At 48.4% G+C, this 19,276-nt stretch overlaps 1 protein-coding gene across 1 annotated transcript in view; it reads left to right on the plus strand.

Moving 5' to 3' along the window:
- Positions 1 to 19,276, plus strand: part of LOC122564642 (uncharacterized) — a 609,322-nt gene that overhangs the window by 400,392 nt on the left and 189,654 nt on the right. Inside the window, exon 15 of the mRNA XM_087998559.1 lies at positions 3,952 to 4,099. Coding sequence (XP_087854685.1) covers positions 3,952 to 4,099 — 148 coding nt within the window. The remainder of the gene's footprint in view (positions 1 to 3,951; positions 4,100 to 19,276) is intronic.

The raw sequence follows: 19,276 nt of genomic DNA on the forward strand, positions 1-19,276 counted from the left end.
GAGGGTCTCTTCAAAACTCAAATGTGGTGGGAAACTCCCAGAGGACAGCCTTTTGGATATGTCTCAAAATATCCCTGGAGAGATCAAACATTCCCGCTGAGACATGGGAGCCCCTGGCCTTGTACACAAACAAAATGGAGAAGGCTTATTTGGGAAGGGACCATACTTATCAGGAAACTGCTTAGGAGATGTGAGTAATGACGCTGAGGCACAGAAAAAATATACAAATTCCAAATAATCCCATCCAGCCAAACCTTCAACACCAGCTGCTCTGCCTGTGGCGGAGTCTGGAGATCACACATTGGACTTTTCATCGTCCTCAGAACCCATCGAATCAGAATAGAAGCAAATCCACCTCAGTCCTGAAGGACAGCATGAATGATCGAATGAATGATTTATTGTCACATATATCTTGAAGATATAGTGAAAGGTCTATCCGGTGCCACTTTGACATACAATTATGTTAAATAGAAATAATTATGTTAAATTAGAGTTCATCTTCTGTTCAAACAGAGGCCTCAAGCACAGCTTCAGGGCTTCAGTGAGGTCTCTGCAGGACGTTCCAATCCTCAAGAAGTCCCATTCCAGGAACAGCAATGACACAACGTCAGTTCCCCAGGAGTCCCTGGCTCTGACACTGCCATCACCTTGCTGACACCGCCAAGAGTCCAGGCTTTGGGCCTACTGCCTCCAGGAGTCCCCAGTTCTGACATCATCATGAATGTAGGCCCCAGGCCTACTACCGCCGCTAAATGTCCAGGCTATGGGATTACTGCTGCTTGGAGACCAAGCAGTGGGCCTGCTATCATGGGGAGTCCAGACTGCAGGCATGAGGAGAGACTTGGGCTGGAGGTAATTACAGTGTGCTGGAAACACTGAGTAACTTCAAGAACTAATGTGGAATGGCAAATGGAGCTCTGCTGCATTAAAGATGCTAGTGCTTACTGGGTTATAAATGAAAAGTGCTAGTACCTGACTTGTTAGAGTTCCACATGTGCTGGCTGCTTGCTGGGGTACAATACCACAGAACTGGGATGCAGGTGTACCCTGCATGCTTACTGGGATGCAGTTGCACAGAACTAGAGTAAAGTCACACAGGCCCTGATTACTTGGACACAGTTCCGCAGGACTGGGGTATAGATACACAGACCCTGACTCCTTACAGTGTTACAGTTCTACAGGGACTAACAGATTAATGAGGGACAGTTAGTCACACAGTACCACAAAACCGGTCTACAGTTCCGGTTTGGTTTTTTATACTGTTATAGAGTCACAGAGATGTACAGCACAGAAACTGACCTTCGATCCAACTCATCCATGCCAACCAGATATCCCAACCTAATCTAGTCCAGTACTTGGCCCATATCCTTCCAAACCCTTCCTATTCATATATCCATCCAGATGCCTTTTAAATGTTGTAATTGTACCAGCCTCCACCACTTCCTCTGGCAGCTCATTCCATTCACGTACCACCCTCAAACATTCACAATCATTTATTACTTTGTCCTTCTGTATCCCTGACATTCTGCTGTTAGTGTGATTTGGAAGGAGTGTCTTTGACTCAAATTTTCATTTCTAAATATCAAAAGCTCACTGGAATGGGTTGGACATTAACTGTAAGACTTTCTGCTTAGCACAGCTTTGTGCAAATTTATTGCATACAAATATCATTAAATTTGCCTCCTGAGTAAAGTTCAATAGGAGACACAATGAGATGGACCATTAGTCAGACAGCATCCTCACGTAAGACTGTAGTCCTCTGAGCAATTCAGAAACATGGACTGCCACATGTATTTGGCAGGCCAGGCTGCTTCCACCAGGCTTTCCTCAGCATAGAGCAAGTAGGCCTGGGTTAAAATTCAGCACATCTCTGGTAACAATGTGTCTCCAATAGTTTACACGAGTTTGTAAGAAATAAATTATTCAAAAGGAGATTGGAGGGACTAACATTATACATTAAAAAGAAGAATGGGCGGGTCAAAGGGAACGATGAGAGGAGTGGGACTAATTGAACCGCCATTTTAACGAGCTGGCACAGACCCGATGGGCCAAAGGGCCTCCTGCATTGTAAGACTCGATGAAAGATGAAGGCACAGAGTAGAGCACACTACATTTCTTTACCATTGCTCAAGTGACAGTAAATTCAGGCCCATCTGATGGGGCCAGCAGCTGTTCTCTGCACCAAGTCCCAGTGAGAGCTTGACGGAGCTAAGGTAATCCTGAGTGTGAAAAATGGTGTATAATTTATAAATGTTGATATCAGTTTTGGAATTTGAATTTCACAATAGAGGTAGTTACTTCTGTGAGGGGTTTTCTTTAAAAAAAAAACAAAGTTCAAGAATCCTTCCAGAAAGTCACTACATCCAGCATTTTTCAGAAAGCATGTGATTGTAGTCCTCTGTCTTGTCAACAGAAAGATGTTTATATTTTTGGGTTTCCAACAGGTAGATTACTCATGCAAGGCCATTAGCTTTATTTTCTGTGCAGAAGAGTTTAGAACAAGTATTTTTTTTCTAATTCAGTTCAGAAGGCACCAGGATCATGTTTAGAAGCAAGGTTAGTTCTCTTCTATATAGAAGTCAGGGCCGTTCAGGGTACGTCACCTGAGCAGAAGGGTTTCGTTTGTGAAGCTTCCAAACTGGCAGAATTTGGTTAGAAATCTGCAGTTGCTCTCAGATTTGTGAAAAGATTCATTTGTGTAAAGATTCATCAAATTCTCTCCAAAGTCCACAGCAACAAAACTGTAAGGAGACAGTTAAGAAGGATCTTAAGGGATTGAGATCAGGTCTAATTTCTCAAGACTTGAGCCTGTGTCATAAAAAGTATCAGAAACAGACTGAGACTTTGTTTTGCCGTGTGCTTTGAGATCATTCTATCTCCTATATTAAAGTCGTTTGGGTTTTTGCTTTATCGTTCTTTTAAGTGATACACATCTGTTTTGTTGTTAAAGAAAATCTGCAGCTTTGTATGAATATTTCATAATGACTGACCACCATGCTAAGTGATGAATACAAATGGTTCATCAAGCCAGGTTTCATGTTGGGATCTGACCTATCCAATCGTACCATCTGCTGGGATTGTAGCTCAGACACAACATCTCTCTACCTGACTGCAGAGCACCAACACTGTGTTGGTTTAGGCTGCACGTGGATATTGCACAGTTCCAAGTGCAGTTTAAACCTGAGGCCAGTGATAGCAACAAGGCGTCTGTCAAGATCTTCAACTTAATCGCAGCCTGTCTTTTGAAAGTGGGAGCTCTGAGATTGCACCGTGGGTGAAGTCTTTGCCAATACCCATTGGTGTCTGTCAGTGACCTGTCCATGGGAGAAGGGTCCACCTCGATGGGGCTGAAGTGGGGATTTCTATGGGAGGATCTCCACTCAGAATAATTGGCCAAACCACCCAGGCTGAGGATGGATGTATACCAAGTGTTACTCAATTAACTATTTTTAAATTCAGTCTTGGGATTTGAATATCATTGACAAGGGCAGCATTTCTTCATCCCTAATATCCCTCGGTCATTTGATGATAGACCATCTCCAAACAAATGGCTTATTCTCGGCAGGTAAGAATCAATCACAATGCTGTGGGGCTGGACTCACATGTAAGCCAGACCAGGACAGGATGGCAGGTTTCCTTCTCTGAAGGACATCAGTTAACCAGATGGCTTTTTAAAAACAATCCAACAATTTCATGATCGTTATTAATGAGTATTTCATTCCAGAATTATACGCCAAATTTAAACAACCCTATCTGATGTGTTGGGATTTGAATCATGTCTACTAGTTCTTACAGTACCATCTCTTTTATCTCTGAGGGAACAACGGAGGGTTTATCAAGTGCGGAGTAAATTATAGGACAGAACTGGAAGCACCAGCTGGGGGCATCAGCCAGCTTTGAGCAGGAAGCCTTAGCTCTGACATACTCAACCTGTCTCTCATCTTTCAACAGGAGCTGCTTCTGTGATGATACAGATCAAACCAGTTCCCGTGCAGGCCTCGCTCACTTTCTATCATCACTTCTACATTGCTCTGTGGAGTGGCTCTTACATCAGTAGTGCCATGGAATATGCAAAGTACCAGATGCAGAATGACACCAGGTAAAAGACAGCTACTTCGGGTCACTGAGCCAAAAGGACCATCACAGGGTTTGGTCTTAAATCAGATCCTGAACATTGCCCCGGAATTTCAGGAGGTCCGAGTCTGATCACAGCCCGGGATTTCCTTTTACACAGACACACTCAGAAAGGGACATAGCTTTAATGGATTAATCTTTCCATTCTGAGAACCTAGCTCAGCATGTTTGTGTAACCAGCACCTGTAGAGTGCACTGGGTGCTCTCATCTTCATTTTTCCCTATGCACAACCACTGTTAGACTTCCAAACCTACTAGCGGAGCATACACAGAGATGAAAGACTTTGATGAGATTGTTTATTGCTTTCTACAAAGCTAGCATCTATACTCAAAACATTCACATACAACCCTCCCCGACTCAGGGGTAGGGGAATTACTACTGTGCCATAGGACACTGTAACACATCTTGGTAGATAATTTCTAATCAACCTGTTCAGAGATGTTATTGCACACCTCTGGAATAGTGAACTTGGGCCTCTTGGTCCAGGTGTCGGGCCACGAGGCTGACCATTTTGGAAACCGATGACGGTGCTGGTTCCTCGGGGGCTGCAGTCAAGCCAGGTTTGCAGCACCATGAGCAGCTTGACTGTACAGGAGAAGTCAAGAAAGAAGAAAGGCATGATATTGATACAGGACTGTCACAGATCCTATTCTAAATGAACTTCCTGTCTCCGTGCACATTGCTGCAATATTCAGATTCTCACACATACTCCTAAATGCCTCATTGGTCAATTCTCCTTCGTTGTCCATTAGAATCTAGCTGACGCTCCCAATCCAATTCTTACTGATCTTTCCATTGTTTTGTTGATTATTACTTTCTCTATTTACTATAAGTTACAGTTGAGAGGCCAAATCTAGTCTGTACGTTAAAAAAAAAGTCCTCATTCAGAGCCAAGGTTTCATTAAACTCAGTCGCTAATGGAACACTTACCAAAGATCTCAATGGCTTTCTCCTGTCTTTTTTCAGATATGTCTCATTTTCTATTAATACATTTGATAAGATTAGTGCAGTATTCTTGTATCCTCTAACTCATTGAAGATAATGAAAAATAAGATATTTCTTAGATGTAAAGAACAACTTTATTGGTGAGGACCTTTAATGAAACTATAGCGATGGACCAGTTCTAACAAGGTAGATGTGCAAACTCTTGGATGTAGCTTTGAAGTAATCTGCTTCTTTTCCTTTACATCCCTATGCATGGGTGCCAGTAATGCCTCTAACATCCTGCCTTGTTACGTGTATGCGATAATGCCCTGATTGCATAAATTGCAAATCCCAAAGACAATCACTATGCCATGCTTCATATCTAACTTCATTTAGGCTTTTTTGAATGAAGACTCACTTATTTCACTGGATACTATATCACGACATACAAAGTGACATATTCCCCTGCTATTCTACACACAGTTGCTATACATTTCGAGATTTCAATGTGCTAGAGAGATTGAACGTGAATTAAGTAGAGCTGTCATATTCTTTGCCCTTGCTTCAGTCTTAGAGAATGCATGTAGCACTTTAACAAGTCCAATGCACATATTGTCAACATATACTCATAGTCTACAACAGTACTACTCAATGCATTTTCAACCAGTACTCTTGTTTCCTGATGAAGGGTTTTTTGCCGGAAATGTCGATTCTCCTGCTCCTCGGTTGCTGCCTGACCTGCTGTGCTTTTCCAGCACCACCCTTTTCAACTATAATTTTATAAACCTCTGTAAGGTCACCCCTTCGCCTCCGATGCTCCAGGGAAAACAGTCCCAACTTATTCACTCTCTCCCTATAGCTCACATCCTCCAGCATCCTTGTAAATCTTTTCTGAACCTTTTCAAATTTCACAACATCCTTCCCATAGCAATGAGACCGAAATTGAACGCAGTATTCCAAAAGTGGCATAACCATTGTCCTGTACACCCACAACATGACTTCCCAACTCTTATACTCAATGTACTGACCAAAAAAAGGCAGGCGTACCAAATTCCTTCTTCACTTATCCTGTCTACCTTTGACATCACTTTCAAGGAACTATGAATTTGCACTTCAACATCTCTTTGTTCAGCAACACTCTCCAGGACCTTCCCATTCAGCGTAGAAGTCCTGCCTGATTTGCCTTTCCAAAATGCAGCACCTCACATGTAACTAAATTAATCTCCATCTGACACTTCTCGGCCTATTGGCCATCTGATCATGGTCTCATTGTACTGTGAGGTAATCTTCTTCCCTGTCTGCTACATCTCCAATTTTGGTGTCATCTGCAAACTTACTAACCATACCTCCTATGTTCACATCCAAATCATTTATATAAATGATGAAAAGCAGTGGACCCAGCACAATCTGTGTGGCACACTGCTGGTCACAGGCCTCCGGTCTGAAAAGCAACCCTCCATCACCATCCGCTGGAGAAAGAAGGGAGAATTAATGTTTGGGGTCCAGTGACCCTTCCGCAGAAATGATTGTGGCTAAGGAAAGGTGGCATATATACTAAAGACAGAGTATTGGAGTGGGCTTAGGTGGAATATGATGGAGACAGAGCCGAGAGAGAGAGAGAGAGTTAGACAGACAATGGGATGTGAGATGGTAAGCCAGGGAAGGAGAAAACTAGGTAATGGGGACAGTGAGTCATTGAGAATGGTTGGCTGACCATGTCATTACAAGGCCTGGGATGTCAGGGTGCAGAAAGGAGGTAGGGGTGCAGTGTCTAAAATTATTGAATGTGATATTGAGTCTTCAAGACTGCAGGGTCGTGGAAACTGAGAAGCTTGTTCTTGCAGCTTACACTGAGCATCGCCAGAGCATTACAGTAAGCCCACCAGGGAGATGTTGGCCAGGGTACCACAGTGATGTTTTGAACTTGCAGGCAACGGGAATGTTGTGGACATTTTTAGAGAAGAAAATCACTCCATCAATGTTCACTCTCATCTACATTCACTCCCTCCCACAGTCACTCCATCCATAATCGCTCCATCCACACTCACTCCTGTCAGTGCTCACTGCATCCACACTCACTCCTGTCTGTGCTCACTCCATCCACACTCACTCCTGTCAGTGCTCACTCCATCCACACTCACTCCTGTCAGTGCTCACTCCATCCACACTCACTCCTGTCAGTGCTCACTCCATCCACACTCACTCCTGTCTGTGCTCACTCCATCCACACTCACTCCTGTCTGAACTCACTCCATCCACACTCACTCCTGTCGGTGCTCACTCCATCCACACTCACTCCTGTCTGTGCTCACTCCATCCACACTCACTCCTGTCTGTGCTCACTCCATCCACACTCACTCCTGTCTATACTCACTCCATCCACACTCACTCCTGTCTGTGCTCACTCCATCCACACTCACTCCTGTCTGTGCTCACTCCATCCACACTCATTCCTGTCTGTGCTCACTCCATCCACACTCACTCCTGTCTGTGCTCACTCCATCCACACTCACTCCTGTCTATACTCACTCCATCCACACTCACTCCTGTCTGTGCTCACTCCATCCACACTCACTCCTGTCTGTGCTCACTCCATCCACACTCACTCCTGTCTGTGCTCACTCCATCCACACTCACTCCTGTCTGTGCTCACTCCATCCACACTCACTCCTGTCAGTGCTCACTCCATCCACACTCACTCCTGTCAGTGCTCACTCCATCCATCCTCACTCCTGTCTGTGCTCACTCCATCCACACTCACTCCTGTCTGTGCTCACTCCATCCACACTCACTCCTGTCTTTACTCACTCCATCCACAATCACTCCTGTCTGGACTCACTCCATCCACACTCACTCCTGTCTGTGCTCACTCCATCCACACTCACTCCTGTCTGTGCTCACTCCATCCACACTCACTCCTGTCTGTGCTCACTCCATCCACACTCACTCCTGTCTATACTCACTCCATCCACACTCACTCCTGTCTGTACTCACTCCATCCACACTCACTCCTGTCGGTGCTCACTCCATCCACACTCACTCCTGTCTGTGCTCACTCCATCCACACTCACTCCTGTCAGTGCTCACTCCATCCACACTCACTTCTGTCTGTGCTCACTCCATCCACACTCACTCCTGTCTGTGCTCACTCCATCCACACTCACTCCTGTCTGTGCTCACTCCATCCACACTCACTCCTGTCTGTGCTCACTCCATCCACACTCACTCCTGTCTGTGCTCACTCCATCCACACTCACTCCTGTCAATACTCACTCCATCCACACTCACTCCTGTCTATACTCACTCCATCCACACTCACTCCGGTCTATACTCACTCCATCCACACTCACTCCTGTCTGTGCTCACTCCATCCACACTCACTCCTGTCTGTGCTCACTCCATCCACACTCACTCCTGTCAGTGCTCACTCCATCCACACTCACTCCTGTCTGTGCTCACTCCATCCACACTCACTCCTGTCTGTGCTCACTCCATCCACACTCACTGCTGTCTATACTCACTCCATCCACACTCACTCCTGTCAGTGCTCACTCCATCCACACTCACTCCTGTCTGTGCTCACTCCATCCACACTCACTCCTGTCTATGCTCACTCCATCCACACTCACTCCTGTCTGTACTCACTCCATCCACACTCACTCCTGTCTATACTCACTCCATCCACACTCACTCCTGTCTGTGCTCACTCCATCCACACTCACTCCTGTCTGTACTCACTCCATCCACACTCACTCCTGTCTGTACTCACTCCATCCACACTCACTCCTGTCTGTACTCAATCCATTCACACTCACTCCTGTCTGTGCTCACTCCATCCACACTCACTCCTGTCTGTGCTCACTCCATCCACACTCACTCCTGTCTATACTCACTCCATCCACACTCACTCCTGTCTGTGCTCACTCCATCCACACTCACTCCTGTCTGTACTCAATTCCATCCACACTCACTCCTGTCTGTACTCACTCCATCCACACTCACTCATGTCTATACTCACTCCATCCACACTCACTCCTGTCTGTACTCAATTCCATCCACACTCACTCCTGTCTGTACTCACTCCATCCACACTCACTCATGTCTATACTCACTCCATCCACACTCACTCCTGTCTATACTCACTCCATCCACACTCACTCCTGTCTGTACTCACTCCATTCACACTCACTCCTGTCTGTACTCACTCCATTCACACTCACTCCTGTCTGTGCTCACTCCATCCACACTCACCCTGTCTATACTCACTCCATCCACACTCACTCCTGTCTGTACTCACTCCATCCACACTCACTCCTGTCTGTACTCACTCCATTCACACTCACTTCTGTCAGTGCTCACTCCATCCACACTCACTCCTGTCTGTACTCACTCCATCCACACTCACTCCTGTCTGTGCTCACTCCATCCACACTCACTATTGTCTGTGCTCACTCCATCCACACTCACTCCTGTCAATACTCACTCCATCCACACTCACTCCTGTCTATACTCACTCCATCCACACTCACTCCTGTCTGTGCTCACTCCATCCACACTCACTCCTGTCTGTGCTCACTCCATCCACACTCACTCCTGTCTATGCTCACTCCATCCACACTCACTCCTGTCTGTGCTCACTCCATCCACACTCACTCCTGTCTGTGCTCACTCCATCCACACTCACTCCTGTCAATACTCACTCCATCCACACTCACTCCTGTCAATACTCACTCCATCCACACTCACTCCTGTCTGTACTCACTCCATCCACACTCACTCCTGTCTGTACTCACTCCATCCACACTCACTCCTGTCTATACTCACTGCATCCACACTCACTCCTGTCTGTGCTCACTCCATCCACACTCACTCCTGTCTGTACTCACTCCATCCACACTCACTCCTGTCTGTGCTCACTCCATCCACACTCACTCCTGTCTGTACTCACTCCATCCACACTCACTCCTGTCTGTACTCACTCCATCCACACTCACTCCTGTCTATACTCACTCCATCCACACTCACTCCTGTCTATACTCACTCCATCCACATTCACTTCTGTCTGTGCTCACTCCATCCACACTCACTCCTGTCTGTGCTCACTCCATCCACACTCACTCCTGTCAATACTCACTCCATCCACACTCACTCCTGTCTGTACTCACTCCATCCACACTCACTCCTGTCTGTGCTTACTCCATCCACACTCACACCTGTCTGTACTCACTCCATCCACACTCAATCCTGTCTATACTCACTCCATCCACACTCACTCCTGTCTGTGCTCACTCCATCCACACTCACTCCTGTCTGTGCTTACTCCATCCACACTCACACCTGTCTGTGCTCCCTCCATCCACACTCACTCCTGTCTGTGCTCACTCCATCCACAATCACTCCTGTCTGTACTCACTCCATCTACACTCACTCCTGTCTGTACTCACTTCATCCACACTCACTCCTGTCTATACTCACTCCATCCACACTCACTCCTGTCTGTGCTCACTCCATCCACACTCACTCCTGTCTATACTCACTTCATCCACACTCACTCCTGTCTATACTCACTCCATCCACACTCACTTCTGTCAGTGCTCACTCCATCCACACTCACTCCTGTCTGTGCTCACTCCATCCACACTCACTCCTGTCAGTGCTCACTCCATCCACATTCACTCCTGTCTATGCTCACTCCATCCACACTCACTCCTGTCTGTGCTCACTCCATCCACACTCACTCCTGTCTTTGCTCACTCCATCCACACTCACTCCTGTCTGTACTCACTCCATCCACACTCACTCCTGTCTATACTCACTCCATCCACACTCACTCCTGTCTGTGCTCACTCCATCCACACTCACTCCTGTCAGTGCTCACTCCATCCACACTCACTCCTGTCTGTACTCAATCCATCCACACTCACTCCTGTCTGTACTCACTCCATCCACACTCACTCCTGTCTGTGCTCACTCCATCCACACTCACTCCTGTCTATACTCACTCCATCCACACTCACTCCTGTCTATACTCACTCCATCCACACTCACTCCTGTCTATACACACTCCATCCACACTCACTCCTGTCTCTACTCACTCCATCCACACTCACTCCTGTCTGTGCTCACTCCATCCACACTCACTCCTGTCTGTACTCACTCCATCCACACTCACTCCTGTCTGTACTCAATCCATCCACACTCACTCCTGTCTGTACTCACTCCATCCACACTCACTCGTGTCTATACTCACTCCATCCACACTCACTCCTGTCTACACTGACTCCATCCACACTCACTCCTGTCTGTACTCACTCCATTCACACTCACTCCTGTCTGTGCTCACTCCATCCACACTCACCCTGTCTATACTCACTCCATCCACACTCACTCCTGTCTGTGCTCACTCCATCCACACTCACTCCTGTCTGTGCTCACTCCATCCACACTCACTCCTGTCTATACTCACTCCATCAACACTCACTCCTGTCTGTGCTCACTCCATCCACACTCACTCCTGTCTGTGCTCACTCCATCCACACTCACTCCTGTCAGTACTCACTCCATCCACACTCACTCCTGTCTATACTCACTCCATCCACACTCACTCCTGTCTGTGCTCACTCCATCCACACTCACTCCTGTCTGTGCTCACTCCATCCACACTCACTCCTGTCTATACTCACTCCATCCACACTCACTCCTGTCTGTGCTCACTCCATCCACACTCACTCCTGTCTGTGCTCACTCCATCCACACTCACTCCTGTCAATACTCACTCCATCCACACTCACTCCTGTCTGTCCTCACTCCATCCACACTCACTCCTGTCTGGACTCACTCCATCCACACTCACTCCTGTCTATACTCACTCCATCCACACTCACTCCTGTCTGTGCTCACTCCATCCACACTCACTTCTGTCTGTGCTCACTCCATCCACACTCACTCCTGTCTGTACTCACTCCATTAACACTCAATCCTGTCTATACTCACTCCATCCACACTCACTCCTGTCTATACTCACTCCATCCACATTCACTTCTGTCTGTGCTCACTCCATCCACACTCACTCCTGTCTGTACTCACTCCATCCACACTCACTCCTGTCTATACTCACTCCATCCACACTCACTCCTGTCTATGCTCACTCCATCCACACTCACTCCTGTCTGTGCTCACTCCATCCACACTCACTCCTGTCTGTACTCACTTCATCCACACTCACTCCTGTCTGTACTCACTCCATCCACACTCACTCCTGTCTGTACTCACTCCATCCACACTCACTCCTGTCTGTGCTCACTCCATCCACACTCACACCTGTCTGTACTCACTCCATCCACACTCAATCCTGTCTATACTCACTCCATCCACACTCACTCCTGTCTGTGCTCACTCCATCCACACTGACTCCTGTCTATACTCACTCCATCCACACTCACTCCTGTCTGTGCTCACTGCATCCACACTCACTCCTGTCTGTGCTCACTCCATCCACACTCACTCCTGTCTATACTCACTCCATCCACACTCACTCCTGTCTGTGCTCACTCCATCCACACTCACTCCTGTCTGTGCTCACTCCATCCACACTCACTCCTGTCAATACTCACTCCATCCACACTCACTCCTGTCTGTATTCACTCCATCCACACTCACTCCTGTCTGTGCTCACTCCATCCACACTCACTCCTGTCTGTCCTCACTTCATCCACACTCACTCCTGTCTGGACTCACTCCATCCACACTCACTCCTGTCTATACTCACTTATTCCACACTCACTCCTGTCTGTGCTCACTCCATCCACACTCACTTCTGTCTGTGCTCACTCCATCCACACTCACTCCTGTCTGTACTCACTCCATCCACACTCAATCCTGTCTATACTCACTCCATCCACACTCACTCCTGTCTATACTCACTCCATCCACATTCACTTCTGTCTGTGCTCACTCCATCCACACTCACTCCTGTCTGTGCTCACTCCATCCACACTCACTCCTGTCAATACTCACTCCATCCACACTCACTCCTGTCTGTGCTCACTGCATCCACACTCACTCCTGTCTGTGCTCACTCCATCCACACTCACTCCTGTCTATACTCACTCCATCCACACTCACTCCTGTCTGTGCTCACTCCATCGACACTCACTCCTGTCTGTGCTCACTCCATCCACACTCACTCCTGTCTATACTCACTCCATCCACACTCACTCCTGTCTGTACTCACTCCATCCACACTCACTCCTGTCTATACTCACTCCATCCACACTCACTCCTGTCTATACTCACTCCATCCACATTCACTTCTGTCTGTGCTCACTCCATCCACACTCACTCCTGTCTGTGCTCACTCCATCCACACTCACTCCTGTCAATACTCACTCCATCCACACTCACTCCTGTCTGTACTCACTCCATCCACACTCACTCCTGTCTGTGCTTACTCCATCCACACTCACACCTGTCTGTACTCACTCCATCCACACTCAATCCTGTCTATACTCACTCCATCCACACTCACTCCTGTCTGTGCTCACTCCATCCACACTCACTCCTGTCTGTGCTTACTCCATCCACACTCACATCTGTCTGTGCTCCCTCCATCCACACTCACTCCTGTCTGTGCTCACTCCATCCACAATCACTCCTGTCTGTACTCACTCCATCTACACTCACTCCTGTCTGTACTCACTTCATCCACACTCACTCCTGTCTATACTCACTCCATCCACACTCACTCCTGTCTGTGCTCACTCCATCCACACTCACTCCTGTCTATACTCACTTCATCCACACTCACTCCTGTCTATACTCACTCCATCCACACTCACTTCTGTCAGTGCTCACTCCATCCACACTCACTCCTGTCTGTGCTCACTCCATCCACACTCACTCCTGTCAGTGCTCACTCCATCCACACTCACTCCTGTCTATGCTCACTCCATCCACACTCACTCCTGTCTGTGCTCACTCCATCCACATTCACTCCTGTCTATGCTCACTCCATCCACACTCACTCCTGTCTGTACTCACTCCATCCACACTCACTCCTGTCTGTACTCACTCCATCCACACTCACTCCTGTCTATACTCACTGCATCCACACTCACTCCTGTCTGTGCTCACTCCATCCACACTCACTCCTGTCTGTACTCACTCCATCCACACTCACTCCTGTCTGTGCTCACTCCATCCACACTCACTCCTGTCTGTACTCACTCCATCCACACTCACTCCTGTCTGTACTCACTCCATCCACACTCACTCCTGTCTATACTCACTCCATCCACACTCACTCCTGTCTATACTCACTCCATCCACATTCACTTCTGTCTGTGCTCACTCCATCCACACTCACTCCTGTCTGTGCTCACTCCATCCACACTCACTCCTGTCAATACTCACTCCATCCACACTCACTCCTGTCTGTACTCACTCCATCCACACTCACTCCTGTCTGTGCTTACTCCATCCACACTCACACCTGTCTGTACTCACTCCATCCACACTCAATCCTGTCTATACTCACTCCATCCACACTCACTCCTGTCTGTGCTCACTCCATCCACACTCACTCCTGTCTGTGCTTACTCCATCCACACTCACACCTGTCTGTGCTCCCTCCATCCACACTCACTCCTGTCTGTGCTCACTCCATCCACAATCACTCCTGTCTGTACTCACTCCATCTACACTCACTCCTGTCTGTACTCACTTCATCCACACTCACTCCTGTCTATACTCACTCCATCCACACTCACTCCTGTCTGTGCTCACTCCATCCACACTCACTCCTGTCTATACTCACTTCATCCACACTCACTCCTGTCTATACTCACTCCATCCACACTCACTTCTGTCAGTGCTCACTCCATCCACACTCACTCCTGTCTGTGCTCACTCCATCCACACTCACTCCTGTCAGTGCTCACTCCATCCACATTCACTCCTGTCTATGCTCACTCCATCCACACTCACTCCTGTCTGTGCTCACTCCATCCACACTCACTCCTGTCTTTGCTCACTCCATCCACACTCACTCCTGTCTGTACTCACTCCATCCACACTCACTCCTGTCTATACTCACTCCATCCACACTCACTCCTGTCTGTGCTCACTCCATCCACACTCACTCCTGTCAGTGCTCACTCCATCCACACTCACTCCTGTCTGTACTCAATCCATCCACACTCACTCCTGTCTGTACTCACTCCATCCACACTCACTCCTGTCTGTGCTCACTCCATCCACACTCACTCCTGTCTATACTCACTCCATCCACACTCACTCCTGTCTATACTCACTCCATCCACACTCACTCCTGTCTATACACACTCCATCCACACTCACTCCTGTCTCTACTCACTCCATCCACACTCACTCCTGTCTGTGCTCACTCCATCCACACTCACTCCTGTCTGTACTCACTCCATCCACACTCACTCCTGTCTGTACTCAATCCATCCACACTCACTCCTGTCTGTACTCACTCCATCCACACTCACTCGTGTCTATACTCACTCCATCCACACTCACTCCTGTCTATACTGACTCCATCCACACTCACTCCTGTCTGTACTCACTCCATTCACACTCACTCCTGTCTGTGCTCACTCCATCCACACTCACCCTGTCTATACTCACTCCATCCACACTCACTCCTGTCTGTGCTCACTCCATCCACACTCACTCCTGTCTGTGCTCACTCCATCCACACTCACTCCTGTCTATACTCACTCCATCAACACTCACTCCTGTCTGTGCTCACTCCATCCACACTCACTCCTGTCTGTGCTCACTCCATCCACACTCACTCCTGTCAGTACTCACTCCATCCACACTCACTCCTGTCTATACTCACTCCATCCACACTCACTCCTGTCTGTGCTCACTCCATCCACACTCACTCCTGTCTGTGCTCACTCCATCCACACTCACTCCTGTCTATACTCACTCCATCCACACTCACTCCTGTCTGTGCTCACTCCATCCACACTCACTCCTGTCTGTGCTCACTCCATCCACACTCACTCCTGTCAATACTCACTCCATCCACACTCACTCCTGTCTGTCCTCACTCCATCCACACTCACTCCTGTCTGGACTCACTCCATCCACACTCACTCCTGTCTATACTCACTCCATCCACACTCACTCCTGTCTGTGCTCACTCCATCCACACTCACTTCTGTCTGTGCTCACTCCATCCACACTCACTCCTGTCTGTACTCACTCCATTAACACTCAATCCTGTCTATACTCACTCCATCCACACTCACTCCTGTCTATACTCACTCCATCCACATTCACTTCTGTCTGTGCTCACTCCATCCACACTCACTCCTGTCTGTACTCACTCCATCCACACTCACTCCTGTCTATACTCACTCCATCCACACTCACTCCTGTCTATGCTCACTCCATCCACACTCACTCCTGTCTGTGCTCACTCCATCCACACTCACTCCTGTCTGTACTCACTTCATCCACACTCACTCCTGTCTGTACTCACTCCATCCACACTCACTCCTGTCTGTACTCACTCCATCCACACTCACTCCTGTCTGTGCTCACTCCATCCACACTCACACCTGTCTGTACTCACTCCATCCACACTCAATCCTGTCTATACTCACTCCATCCACACTCACTCCTGTCTGTGCTCACTCCATCCACACTCACTCCTGTCTATACTCACTCCATCCACACTCACTCCTGTCTGTGCTCACTGCATCCACACTCACTCCTGTCTGTGCTCACTCCATCCACACTCACTCCTGTCTATACTCACTCCATCCACACTCACTCCTGTCTGTGCTCACTCCATCCACACTCACTCCTGTCTGTGCTCACTCCATCCACACTCACTCCTGTCAATACTCACTCCATCCACACTCACTCCTGTCTGTATTCACTCCATCCACACTCACTCCTGTCTGTGCTCACTCCATCCACACTCACTCCTGTCTGTCCTCACTTCATCCACACTCACTCCTGTCTGGACTCACTCCATCCACACTCACTCCTGTCTATACTCACTTATTCCACACTCACTCCTGTCTGTGCTCACTCCATCCACACTCACTTCTGTCTGTGCTCACTCCATCCACACTCACTCCTGTCTGTACTCACTCCATCCACACTCAATCCTGTCTATACTCACTCCATCCACACTCACTCCTGTCTATACTCACTCCATCCACATTCACTTCTGTCTGTGCTCACTCCATCCACACTCACTCCTGTCTGTGCTCACTCCATCCACACTCACTCCTGTCAATACTCACTCCATCCACACTCACTCCTGTCTGTGCTCACTGCATCCACACTCACTCCTGTCTGTGCTCACTCCATCCACACTCACTCCTGTCTATACTCACTCCATCCACACTCACTCCTGTCTGTGCTCACTCCATCGACACTCACTCCTGTCTGTGCTCACTCCATCCACACTCACTCCTGTCTATACTCACTCCATCCACACTCACTCCTGTCTGTACTCACTCCATCCACACTCACTCCTGTCTATACTCACTCCATCCACACTCACTCCTGTCTATACTCACTCCATCCACATTCACTTCTGTCTGTGCTCACTCCATCCACACTCACTCCTGTCTGTGCTCACTCCATCCACACTCACTCCTGTCAATACTCACTCCATCCACACTCACTCCTGTCTGTACTCACTCCATCCACACTCACTCCTGTCTGTGCTTACTCCATCCACACTCACACCTGTCTGTACTCACTCCATCCACACTCAATCCTGTCTATACTCACTCCATCCACACTCACTCCTGTCTGTGCTCACTCCATCCACACTCACTCCTGTCTGTGCTTACTCCATCCACACTCACATCTGTCTGTGCTCCCTCCATCCACACTCACTCCTGTCTGTGCTCACTCCATCCACAATCACTCCTGTCTGTACTCACTCCATCTACACTCACTCCTGTCTGTACTCACTTCATCCACACTCACTCCTGTCTATACTCACTCCATCCACACTCACTCCTGTCTGTGCTCACTCCATCCACACTCACTCCTGTCTATACTCACTTCATCCACACTCACTCCTGTCTATACTCACTCCATCCACACTCACTTCTGTCAGTGCTCACTCCATCCACACTCACTCCTGTCTGTGCTCACTCCATCCACACTCACTCCTGTCAGTGCTCACTCCATCCACACTCACTCCTGTCTATGCTCACTCCATCCACACTCACTCCTGTCTGTGCTCACTCCATCCACATTCACTCCTGTCTATGCTCACTCCATCCACACTCACTCCTGTCTGTACTCACTCCATCCACACTCACTCCTGTCTATACTCACTCCATTCACACTCACTCCTGTCTGTGCTCACTCCATCCACACTCACTCCTGTCAGTGCTCACTCCATCCACACTCACTCCTGTCTGTGCTGACTCCATCCACACTCACTCCTGTCTGTGCTCACTCCATCCACACTCACTCCTGTCTATACTCACTCCATCCACACTCACTCCTGTCTATACTCACTCCATCCACACTCACTCCTGTCTATACACACTCCATCCACACTCACTCCTGTCTCTACTCACTCCATCCACACTCACTCCTGTCTGTGCTCACTCCATCCACACTCACTCCTGTCTGTACTCACTCCATCCACACTCACTCCTGTCTGTACTCAATCCATCCACACTCACTCCAGTCTGTACTCACTCCATCCACACTCACTCGTGTCTATACTCACTCCATCCACACTCACTCCTGTCTATACTGACTCCATCCACACTCACTCCTGTCTGTACTCACTCCATTCACACTCACTCCTGTCTGTGCTCACTCCATCCACACTCACCCTGTCTATACTCACTCCATCCACACTCACTCCTGTCTGTGCTCACTCCATCCACACTCACTCCTGTCTGTGCTCACTCCATCCACACTCACTCCTGTCTATACTCACTCCATCTACACTCACTCCTGTCTGTGCTCACTCCATCCACACTCACTCCTGTCTGTGCTCACTCCATCCACACTCACTCCTGTCAGTACTCACTCCATCCACACTCACTCCTGTCTATACTCACTCCATCCACACTCACTCCTGTCTGTGCTCACTCCATCCACACTCACTCCTGTCTGTGCTCACTCCATCCACACTCACTCCTGTCTATACTCACTCCATCCACACTCACTCCTGTCTGTGCTCACTCC

Source organism: Chiloscyllium plagiosum, unplaced genomic scaffold (assembly GCF_037043375.1).
Source record: "Chiloscyllium plagiosum isolate Xiang-an unplaced genomic scaffold, Cpla_swu_hap1 HiC_scaffold_21, whole genome shotgun sequence".
Lineage (NCBI taxonomy): Eukaryota > Metazoa > Chordata > Chondrichthyes > Orectolobiformes > Hemiscylliidae > Chiloscyllium > Chiloscyllium plagiosum.